At 50.3% G+C, this 12,255-nt stretch overlaps 1 protein-coding gene across 2 annotated transcripts in view; it reads right to left on the minus strand.

The window, feature by feature from the left end:
• Nucleotides 1–10,224, minus strand: part of EEPD1 (endonuclease/exonuclease/phosphatase family domain containing 1) — a 48,896-nt gene extending 38,672 nt beyond the window's left edge. The window contains exons 1-2 of one of the 2 annotated variants that reach the window (XM_034070014.1): nucleotides 10,066–10,224; nucleotides 2,418–3,306 (exon numbers count right to left, since the gene is read on the minus strand). In XM_034070014.1, the coding sequence (XP_033925905.1) occupies nucleotides 2,418–3,271 (854 nt within the window). In that variant the 5' untranslated portion in view covers nucleotides 3,272–3,306; nucleotides 10,066–10,224. Of the gene's footprint in view, nucleotides 1–2,417; nucleotides 3,322–10,065 lie in introns of those variants that run through there. The other variant, XM_005145076.3, reaches the window with a different exon arrangement.
• Nucleotides 10,225–12,255: the final 2,031 nt, after the last annotated feature.

Raw genomic sequence — 12,255 nt, forward strand, 5'->3', positions numbered from 1 at the left:
TTTCAACCAGCATGAAGGTCCCTGAGATCGCCAATTAAGATTCTTTTCTGCTCTTTACACAGTTTCAATAGTCTTCTCTTGCTGTTCTTTATTCCCAGACTTCAAAAGCTAAGTGAGGAAAGTCCTCCAATAACAGTACTGCAACAAGGCACCAGTCCAGCTCCTGTGGCCCCCCCAGACTATAACAGACCTGCATGCAGGAGCATGCTTGCGTACATGAAGGCATCTGTGCACCACGTGCATCAGCAAGCGAGTGCCCCTCAGCATAGCTCATGAGAGCACCTGCTTTCTGCTGGACCAAATACCCTTCAGATCCACCTAGGAACAGCTTGGGTCTTAGCCAGAGTTCAGCAACCCCACATGGGACATCCACTGACCACACATTGCGCCTTCAAAACACACTGCGTGAGTCTGACAAGGCAGAAGTACTGGGGAGCCCAGTACAGCAGCGTGTTCTGGCCTGCAGAAACAGAAGATGAATGTCTCCAGCTGATCATCAACAGAAGTCCTCTTACCTGGGCAAAGATCAGCTTGCAAGGCATTTTATCAGTTCCCATGGCAAACGGCCACAGCTGGGAGGGTGACCATGGGTTTGAAACACAGAAAGAAGGCAGGTTCTGACCTCAGCTGAGGCTGTTTTACAGCTGCAAAGCTCCACTGACCTCAGGAATACGAGCACAAGCAAGAGGAAGTTCCTCCCCGAGGTGCTGAATAGGACTTTTCCCAAGTTACACTTTTTTCCTGTATTGTGTTGATTTTTTGCTGTTCCCACATCTATTTTCCCAGCAAGGTTCTGCAGGCTCGTAATGTGCACGATGTGGATGCATATTGCTCCAGGGTCTCACATTGTCACAAACAGGATTAAATACAGACAACAACTGCACCACATTCTCCCTGGGTGATGGATGGAGCATCTACGTGTAAACAGAACAAAACCCTGTGCTCATTATCAGGCTCCTTTTAAACTTCAAGGTATCAGAGATCTTTCACACCACCCCATGCAACCAAGTACATGTTTGCTAAGCTGGATGGAAACAAAGTACCATGTATTTAAGAGCAGAACTAAGATGCCAAAATGACAGACAGCACCTTACTGGATGAGGTCCTTAAAAAAAGCATTTTTTATATATATATTTACATATATGTGTATGTATGTATACATACCATCACTGTCTTTCTTACATGCCTGACCCCTGCAACCACACCAAGAGCCATTATTCAGCATAAGGCTAGAAAAAGACAGGGCCCTCAGCACTACCAGAGCTCAGCAGCACTTCCCCTCCCCACAACATCCCTGTTGCAGAAGTCCAAGACTCCCCTGCCCCATTCATTTCCAGCTGGAAGCTTGAACGGCAGCCAGAGAGAAAAGTTAAGTTTCCCAATACTAAATGCTGATCAGCTGGGACAGATTTCACACATGGAAAGGGCGGGAGTCATTTCAAAACCCTTATTGCATCCTTACACCTGTGTTTCAAGCACCAAGTTTAGCAAGAGAAACACCCCCAGCACTACTGCCCCACTGCCTGACCAAAGCAAGTAAATAAAGAGATAAATTACAGCTCTCAGCCACTAACACCACAAGTACCATCCCACTGAACACACCACAAACAGACCTCGCCCCATGCCCACCAGCTCAATTAAATCGGGCACAGGAACAGCACAACCCCATGTCTCCCATCCCCAGCAATGAGTGACCCCTGCAGCTCAGCAGATGCCCCATGACCATACATTAATAAGCTGTGTCACCCTTGCAGGATGAGCCATGGCATTCCACGCTTGTTACACAGCCCAAACCATCCTGACAATGCTCCAAAGCCCTTTTTGATTCGAGGAGCTGATGCGAGGAGGAACAGACTACAGCCCTAATGCTGATGTTAAGGGGGTCACCACCACCCAAACAAGACACTCTAGAGAAAAGGCACCGGCAGGTCTCAGCTTGGAAGCTCTGGCAGAGGTGGATGTAGCGCTGCATCCCACCTCCCACGGCAGCAGTAAGATGCTCGGGGAAACACTATCTGAAATGGTACACACGACGCAGCCCTTCCTCTGCTGTTCCTCCCCAGCTTCTGGTAGGAAACACAGTCCTCTACTACTTGTTCAAATGGCTCTTAACAGAGAAACAATCCCATTAACAGGCCCAGTGTGGCTGACCATAACAGCTCAGTCTTCCCCACACAGATGTGTGTACACATCAATCTCCTCAGGAGATGCACCACCACCTTTCAAGGAGTATAAAGGCTTTATCAAGGGTCATTCCAGCATTAGACTCAAGCAGGGTTCAATGCAAGAAACAGGAAACATTTGGCAAACGTGGGAAGGGGCAGTCCCACTAGGATGACAACAGGATTCTAAAGTGCCCAAACCCCAAAGGCATTAACCTCTAATCCTGCCCCTACAGGTCAGGCGCTACCTCTTACCTGTTCTCCAGCAGTGTCATACACACCACCTCCCGCACTCCGGGGTTGTTGGCTTTCTCGATGGAGCAGCTTTGCAGGTTCCAGGTAGCCACCCTCAGGACGGGTCTGCCGTCCCTCACCCCCCCAAACATCTCCACAGAGGGGCGAGTGGATATGATCTGGGTCGGACCCCCAGGAGGAAAGTCCAAGTCCTCGCTCTGGAGGCTCAGAGAGGTGGGGCTGGGGTGAGGCTTGGCAGTGAAGTTGAGGCCACCGTTAGTGTTCGTCGAAGGGGGCCGGGAGCGCTCCGCGAAAATCTGATGCCTGATTCTGTCCAGGAAGGAGGAATTGATGCAGTCCATCCTCACCAGGTCCTCGATGCTTTTGAAGGGACCGTGCTCTTTACGGTAGTCCACGATGCTGTTGGCGATCTTCTCGGTGACGCCGCGGATGCTCATGAGCTGCGCCGGGGTGGCCGTGTTAATGTTGATCTTGGTGGCGGAGAGGTGATGCTCAGCAGGCAGGTCCTTGCGCAGGGAGCTGGGCGAGTGCTGCACGGAGCTGCCCTTGCTGCTCACGCAGATCTCAAACTTGACCTGCTCCAGCTTAGCAGCCCCGACCCCGCTCACCAGCGCCAGGTCCTCCACTTTCTTAAAGCCGCCGATGTACTCCCGGTACTCCACGATGTTCTGGGCCACCAGGCGGGTGACGCCGGGCAGGGTCATGAGCTCCTCCTCGGTGGCCGTGTTGATGTTGAGCCGCTCCTGGTTCACCAGGATGTTGCTGAAGTTGCAGGCGGCGCTGAACTTGCGGCTGTGGCACAGGTCCGCCGGGTCGCGGGGGATGGAGCGGTGGCAGCCCAGGCTCCCCCCCATCTCCCCGCCCGGCACTCATGGGCCCCCGCGGGCAGCTGCAGGCACGAACACACTGGGTCAGGCGGACCCCGCGCCCTTCCTCTTCCTCCCCCCCCCCTTCCTCCTCCTCCTCCTCCCGCAGCCGGACCACGGCCGCCGCTCTCCCGCCGCACGCAGGAGTAGCTCGGCCGGAGCTCCCGCCCCTTGCCCGGCGAGGCGGAGCCGCCAACCCCCGCCCCGGGGCGGCACCGGCCCCGCTCTGCCCCGGGACTGAACGGGGGGGGCAGGTGGAACCCGTCCCTCACAGCGCAGCACCCCCGAGGGGGGCAAGGGGACCTCACTGCGCCGATAGGGGCACGCGTCCCTTCGTCCTGCCGGTGATGGAAGCCAGGTGCTCTCTGCGGCATTCCCAGCCCTGGGGTTCCTTGGGATCGCCTCTCCGCAGCTGGCACAGCACCAGTGCGTTTCCAAACCGCATGAAAGCCTCATCAGTCACCTTCAGTGGCTCTTTTTTCTGCTGTGGCAGGCACTGTACTCTCGTACAACTGAGCTCCTGTTTCCCCCCATCTGAAGCAGTCATGCGAGTGCTCTGCAAAGTCAATGATCACAGAACCACAGAATGGTTTGGGTTGGAAGGGACCTTAAAGCTCCTCCAGCTCCAGCCCCTTCCACTGGAGCAGCTGCTCCAAGCCCCTGTGTCCAACCTGGCCTTGAGCACTGCCAGGGATGGGGCAGCCACAGCTTCTCTGGGCACCCTGTGCCAGCGCCTCAGCACCCTCTGGCAGGTTCAAGCCATTCCCCTTGGCCTGTCCCTACATCCCTTGTCCCAAGGCCCTCTCCAGGTTTCCTGCAGCCCCTTTAGGCACTGGAGCTGCTCTCAGGTCTCCCCTTCTCTTGTCCAGGCTGCCCCAGCCCAGCTCTCTCAGCCTGGCTCCAGAGCAGAGCTGCTCCAGCCCTCGCAGCAGCTCCATGGCCTCCTCTGGCCTAGCTCCAACAGCTCCAGGTCCCTCTTGTGCTGCTGCCCCAGATCTGGATCAGGGCTGCAGGGGGGTCTGCCCCAGAGCAGAGCAGAGGGGCAGGATCCCCTCCCTGAGCTGCTGCTCCCACTGCAGGGGTGCAGACCAGGACAAGGGTAGTTTCTGCACTCAAGCACACACTGATGGGTCATGGGGAGCTTCTCATTAACCATTCTCATCAACCATCAAGGCCACCTCTTCAGGTATGCTTTTGAACACATTAGGTCTGCACACTAGGTCTGTCTCAGCCCATGTCCCTGGTGTACTGCATGCCTCACCTTTACCCAGGACAGAGCATTCTGCACTGAAATCCTGGTTGAGCATCACCTGTGTGCCTGAGCTACTTGACCATAGCTCATTGATGGCCTGACAGCTGCAGCTGCCCACAACAGCCCATGCAGGTAAAGCCACTGAAGTATTTACCCAGCTTCTACTGCACTGAGCCCCGTGCTGTGCTGCCTGCAGTGCTATCTGTAGCCAAATTAGCTCATTTGAAAGGAGCTTGACTGTGCCCACACAGGAGTGACTGCAATGTCAATGAATCAAAAATATAATTGGGGTGTGTAACTGAAGGGATGGGGGAGGAAAACCTAAAGAAACCAAAAGAAAGAGCAACGTATGCCTGCAGTGCTGGCTACTCACCCTGATGCTGGCACTCTATATACATCTATTTTAGCTGGTCAGAGCATGGTGCACCCATATTTTCAATACCAAGACTGTTGGTTGGCCCTCTAACGGAAGTTAAACAGTTTGTAATAGCAATTTGTGCATGGCAAGTTAATGGAAGTTATTTGGGTTCACCTAGAAGAAAAGGTTGAACTTGTGCAGGTTCTTGGGGAAGGAGGATGTGATGCACATAAGGGAGTGCAGGGAGCTTTCAGGCTGCCCAGAGCACTGCTGCTTTAACTTCTGCACTGGCTATTCTGCTGTGGATCATGCATTTCTCTCCTGTTTGCCTGAGCAATTGAGTTAGCAAATTACCATTACTGGAATGGGCACTGTCTGCATTAGGGCACTGGCTCTCTGCTGACTGTTGGAGTGGAGAAAGTGCTCGCTTAGGTGATTAAAAGCTTCCACATCTACTGGAAAGTGCTTGTGCACTGCGATAACAGCAGCCAATGCAGCAAAAGCCCTGCTGGGCCTAATCCTGCTGGGATGAAACCAGCACAGAGCTGCAAACAATTAACCATTGAAACAATTACTCTTTGCAAGGCAATATTATTATGGTAATAGCTCCACAAGCTGTTATCTCAATGGAGAACATACTCTTCTGCTTTCTACAGCAGGTTCTTTCAAATTGGTCCAAGCTCATTAAAGGAGTTGCAAAGCTGAAAAGCACCAAAAGCCATCTGAGGCATCATCTATGCTGCAGACAGCACTGGGTTATCTGAGTTTCAGAGAGGAGGCAGGAGCATCTCCAGAAAGAAAATAACAGATGTCCTGCTCATCCAGCACGTCCTATTGTCAGCAAATACTCCCTATTTTTCAGTCTGCAGCACCAAGATATCTGGTGCAGCTGAGGAACTGGAGCTTGGATGGGTGCAATGACTGTCCCATCATCTAATCCAGAGTATTATCTGTGATGCTGTAATGTGCACCTCACCTGTAATGTGAGCTGCAGGGGGGAAAAAGGGAGTTATCACTCCAGTAGCCCCTTATCCCGATTCTTTGCCGGCATTACCTAAATGACAGTTACACGGAGCTGACTCAGCTCTGAGTCAACTTTCGGCACATTTGGGTGTTTTGAGAAAGTCCCAAAAGATGGAAAATGGCACAGGACTGGTTTCTCTTTGAAAGGAAAAGCAGAGCCAACTTGACATCAGTGTTAGGCAATGCATTAACATGAGGAAGCTGAAGACGGGGTGCAGTCAGTAAATGATTAAGAAAACAATGGTGAAATTATTGACAGCCAGCGTAGGCCACAGAGAACACACCTTGCGAAACCCAGGCAGGGACTAGATTTTATCTTCGAGCCAATCCCAAGTTCAGTGCATTTAAACGCAGTCAAGAAGTGATTGATGGTGGTCTGCTGGTGCTCACTGGCTGGCAGGCAGCTGGGACCTAACGTGGGAAGTGGCCAGGAATCTGACTGAACACCTCACACCCCAGCCCCTCAAGCAAGCAGTGAGACAGGTTCCTGGACAACACAGGGGCAGCAGGACAAGCGGGTGGCGACGTGAGAACTGCAGGGGTAGGTTTGTGTCATCTGCTTGCCAGTTCTGGGGGTCTCAAGGTTCTGTTCCCTGCAGGAACTGTTCAAAGAGGAAAGAACAAAACTAAAGTGTTGTCTGTAGGAAGGAGGTTCTGCAGCTCTCAAAGACTTTAAATGTAATGTTTAAGGAGGGAAGAAGCTGTTCCCTGTGAGGGTGCTGAGGCACTGGCACAGGGTGCCCAGAGAAGCTGTGGCTGCCCCATCCCTGGCAGTGCTCAAGGCCAGGTTGGACACAGGGGCTTGGAGCAGCTGCTCCAGTGGAAGGGGTCCCTGCCCCTGGCAGGGGCTGGAGCTGGAGGAGGTCCCTTCCAACCCAAACATTTCTATGAGTCTATGATATGGAATTGCATGAACCCCTAACGATGGAGTGGGTGCAGATACTGCTGAGCAATGCCTTTTGGCTTCATTTGTTTGAAGAATCAGCCTATGGGCAACTACATTTTAAAGGCTTTAACTTCTCGGCATTTTAAGATGGTTGTAAAAAACAGATTAATCTATTTTCACATTTTTCCCAAAACACACCATCGACATTGCAGAGACTCTGAACAAATAAACTCTGTTTCATGATGAGGGCCAGAAGGAGCCAGGAGATGTTGCTCAACACAACTCCACAGAATTTGCCTTCAGCCTTCAGGCAGGAACCGCAATCCCTACCAGCCCTCCATGTGACAGCAGTGCCTTTTCCAGCTCTCACTTACATGGTGTTAGGGAGCAGGGAGCCTGGCACTGAGGAGCAGTCACACTCCCTAGGACTATGTTTTCAGACCTGCTGCACTGGGCCCTTACCAGGCAAGGGCTCAAAAAGGCAGCTGATTAACGGGAGTGCCTGTATCTTTATTTAAAGGGGCTATTAAAATAATTGTTTTCCTTCTGAGAGGACATCTTCAGTAACACTTGTAACAGATGCCAGAGGCAGAAGATGGGCAATGTATTTATGAAGACAAGTAATAACAAGTAGGAGTTAGCAATTTCATGAGCAGTGGGGCTAAAGTCTGATTTCTGGTGGCTCTTTCCTCCTTTGACTTGCTGATGTATAGTAATAACGCTGCGTATCCATTAGTCTCTCAGTGGGGTCACTAACTTGGATGTCTCTGCTCTACGTGGCTATCAGTTTTTGTGGCACTCATAGGAACTCTGTACTTCTGAGACATTTAACCTCCATCAAATGTGCTTGAAATTAGCCCACACGTTAATAAAATCCCTAAGGAGGGGATGACGAGCGGAACAGCAGAGCACACAATCACATGAGTTCTGTCTTAAGAAGCCAGTGTCTACGCTGTGAGCTCTCGCTCCTGCAAGGCATTTTACATGGCTGCCAAACTTGTTGCAAGCACATTAAGTGATGTCATTGGTGCTGAGTTGCCAAGTTACAAGTGTCACATCCTACAGAGAAATACAGTCAGAAGGGTGAGCAGAAGTGACTCATCCTTATACCTAGATCAGGGCTCCATTTGGGTTGGTGTTAGGTCTGAAACCCAGAGCTCTCCCTCCCACAGGAGATCCCAACCACTGGTGCACCATTCTGTCTTGTCAGCACGTGGTGGGATGGCTCATCCTGGAGAGAAATGAGAGGAACCCTTGCTAGAGAAGATGCTCTCCAGTAGAGCTTGGGATGTGGTTTCCAGTTTCCTTATGTATTCATGTATCCCTTGAGGCACAGGGATGGAAAGGAAGTAAGAAATCTAGTCCTTCCTTCACTCCAGGCACAGTCACGGTGCTGACTTCTCCTAAACTCCCAGGATGAGAAGCATGGGATACAGTGGACCTGTGTCACAACTGATGATTTCTTTGAGGCCTCTTTGAGGCCTTTGGCAAGCCTTTAGTAAACATACCTACAAATCCCTCCCTTGCCAATTTGGAGGGGCGAGTGCCAGAGTCTGTGACTTGTGAGCTGGGTGTCTAAGCTCTCACCCTGGGCAAGTTCCTATGGTTTCATCCAGAAACAAGCATCAAGTTGATTTTAGGCATCAAATAATTTTAGGCACCTCAAGAACCAAGCAAGAGGAGAGGGAAGATCAGCCAGCATGCCACAAAGGGCCATGCAGGGTGTTGTCCAGCACTTCACACAGGGCCTTGGTTATCAACAGGACAGCCAGCCTCCCAAACATCGCCTCTCATGTAGACCTCTTACCCTTCAAGTGTCTTTAAGTGATGCCTCTGGGTGCCAGATAGGGATTTAAGATGCCAGCTTGCAAATTTATAGTGAGCTATGGGCTTCACAGGCAGGGTGTTTCATTCCCAAACATGTGCATTTCAAAAGCAGCATTACTTGTTGATTTTAGTGCCAGAAATTGTGATAAATATTAAGGCCAACCTCATCATCATCAGTTAGCTTATGCATAGAGCTTTTTAACTCAGAGTGGCTCTGCAGTTACTGTAGCAGCCAATGCAATTCTGTCCAGACTTATTATTACTTAGAACTTCTGCTATGTGGGGGTTTTGTGTTTGGGTATTTTTTGGTATAACCTAAGAGCTCAGTGTCTACTTCTCATTCACATAAACCATGTTGCTTCAGAACCTGAAATCATTCAGGGAGACAAAACCTGAGCTCTAAGCTCTCCTCATTTCCCCAGATGTGAGGAGAGGTCAGTCAGGTTTCTGTGTTGTTTATTTGTGCTAAGAGTCATTTGTTTCCTAACTTTGCATCTTCCCGTGTAAACTCGTATTTGTTAAGAAGGAAACCAAGTGCAGAGTCAAGCTTTCCCTGAGCCCCAGACTCTCAGAGGAGATCTGCAGAGAACAGAGCCACAGTATAAACCCAGAGCTGTGCTGACAGTCAGGTCACTGGTTTATGAAACAGTAAAGGCTTTGTTTCAGATCTCACACCAAACACAGCATCTTGTGCAAGTGAGCATCTCTGCACTGGTCTCTTGACAAAGTCTGTCTCTCACATTGCAAGCTCTGCACTAACAATTAGCATGGTTCCATTACCTCTGCCACTCCCAGCAGACTTTGAGGAACCTCCCTGAGGAACGTCCCTGGCAAGAGCCACCTGGCTGCCTGCTTGTTACTGCATCTTCTGGGAAGCTTTGGTTCAAGTCCCATAAAGACAGAATGCCCAGAATAATCCCAGAGGGTGCTTTTCCCATTTACATGAGTGGACAGACCTGCACTGTCAAGGGAACTGATTCATGGGGTTCTCCACCTGAAAGCCAGGTGTTTTCAAATGAAAGCACAAAGGAGGCAGGAAAGCAGGACAGAATAAAGGCCTTCCTCTAGAACCAGGTCCTGTAGGATGGCTGCTGGGAGGAGGCAGGTGAGCTCAGGCCAGCAGTGTCTGGGGCAATAGGCAGCAGAGCATCTGAGCAATACTGGACCAGTGGAGGACAAGCAGGTCCCTGAGCACCCAGAGGTGAGAAGCACTGAGCTGTTTTAACCCCAGAATGAAGGACCCATTAAGCTTTGCTTTGGTCCCTAGAAAGACCCTGGCTTAAGTAAGGATTTTAAATTCAGGAAGATAACTAGGTGTTCAACAAAGCCACCCGCATGGCTTCAAACTCATTTTGCTCTTTGATGGCAAACTGACTTGAGGGATAGGACAGAAAGAGCCCAGTAATGACAGAGAGGGTGGAAGAGAGCATACTTACAAAGTTGTGGGTGGCACTGAGCTTGCAAGGACTTGGACAGATGGGATCAAAAATCAGAGGAGTCTTCACAGAGCAAAAGGATGTTCCAAAACTGACAAGATGAGTTTTTGTAGAGACCTAGGGAGCAGAAATCCACAGCATCCATACAAACTGAGGACTGAGCCACAGATGGAGCAGGAAATGCTCCATGACATAAAGCAGAATCAGCAGGATGGCCCATTAGGTAGAGACCAAAGGCTGTTTCTAGCTGATCTCATGAATGCTACCATGATTAGGAAGGTAACTATGCAGTGATGCAGCTGCAGTCAAGAACATGATGCTTAGAGCCACCATACCAAAGTGCTGACGAATTACTGCCAGATGTTGTATGAGGTGTACAAACCATACAGGTCTTCCAAACCAAAACCCACAGCCCTGGAGCTCTTACTATTTTAAGCCTAGATCCTAGTCCTATATGCTGAGCAATACATATGCTGATAAACAGTCACAGGTACTGTTGGAAAGGAATAAAGCTTGCATAGCCTGGGGTGAGGAATTTGCTGCCTAAATAAAGGTTTAAATTACATGAGATGTCAGTGTTCCTTTTGCTGTATGTGTGGCTGAGGTCACATCCACAGCTCCAAACCTTGTTCTAGCCAAGTATCATCTGCTTTGGAGATGCTTTTCCAAAGCTCAAGAATTGCTGTCACTGTCCTACACGAGCTTTAGTGTTCTGTCAGCAGCACGAGGTGCCCAAACTCTGCAGGACATTCATTCCCTATCCACCTGATGGGTTTGTTAGCATGACTCAACGTGAATACAACACAGCCATTGGCTGGCTGCAATTTCAGTGCCAGCATTGCTCTGGATACTGCAAGACTCCTCTTTTCCCAGTGATGGATCTTCTGACTCTGCTGTTGTTTGAGGAACGGCTCCCAGCACCTTCTGCTTCAAAACCAACCTCACTACCCCTCCAGAAATCAGGTTTTAATCCTTCTCCCAGGTGTCTCGAAGCATGCAGTTGATCAGCCATGAGTCTACACCGCAGACTGCCATGTCACACACACACACTCTTGCCACACGGTACATGAGCCACATTCTTCCCATGTTAGTCATGGAGAATGTCTGCCTTTAACCTACCCAGTGGCAGACAATTATGGGACACACACACGGATTGCTCCTCCCATGACTCAGGAGACATTCTTGTCTCCTGGCACTACAGGGTGCCAGGCATCCCTGTCCTGCCACCTACCAAGTGACATCAGGGTAGCTCACCAGCATGACCCCTAAGATGGGACAGAAGGAAGGCAGGACATTCATCATGGATGATAAGCTCAGATAAATGGTTGGATGAATGACTCATTTAAGCTGACTAAGGCCCCATCCCAAAGGTGCCAGTTGCTGAATCTGACTGTTCCTCATGCACACGCACAGAAGCTGTGGCAGTCAAACACCAGAAGACAAATGCTGCACCTGCAGTGTACATAACATACTGCCACCCCAAACTGGATGTGAACTTAATATGGTGAATTTTGTGCCTTGGGCTTCAGGGTGCCAGGTGCCTCTTTTGGATATGCTCATGCCCTTGGCCTGCAGGATATGCAGCACTCCTGGGTAAGGCTGTCAAGCTGCCGATAGCTTACCTCTCAGACCATTAGATTTGCCAGGTATCAATTATGCAGACCAAGCAAGCAGTTGCTACTAGGTGCACTATCACCTTCATGCTGCACAGGGGAGGAAAGCTGAAGGCCAGGTTCTACAAGGCTTTGAGCAACCTGGCTCTAGTGGAAAGTGTCCCTGCCTGTGGCAGGGGCTTGGAACTGGTTGAGCTTTAAGGTCCCTTTCAACCCAAACCAGGCTGGGATTCTATGATTTTCAGCAAACCAAATCATTCTTCATACTGTTGATTTTCCCCCCTGAAGCCTTTTCCATTGTATTTCACTGCTTGCGGACATTACTTCTAATAGCATAAGACAGTAGGGCTTTAGAAAGGCAGGTCAAAAGAGAACCAAGAATGGTCCCCATTTGTTTTAAGAGAACTTCAATAGAGTCATTACCTATCATATCAATATGGGTTTGCAGGTTTCTAATGGCTGCTGGCCGAGTTCTGCCAGGTCTTGGACCTGAGCCTGCCCCTGCATGCTGTGCATGAGGATGTGCCATCTGCACTGCCCTCTTTGAATCCAGCTTTCTCCAGCATGATCATGACTA

Source organism: Melopsittacus undulatus, chromosome 1 (assembly GCF_012275295.1).
Source record: "Melopsittacus undulatus isolate bMelUnd1 chromosome 1, bMelUnd1.mat.Z, whole genome shotgun sequence".
Taxonomy (NCBI): Eukaryota; Metazoa; Chordata; class Aves; order Psittaciformes; family Psittaculidae; genus Melopsittacus; species Melopsittacus undulatus.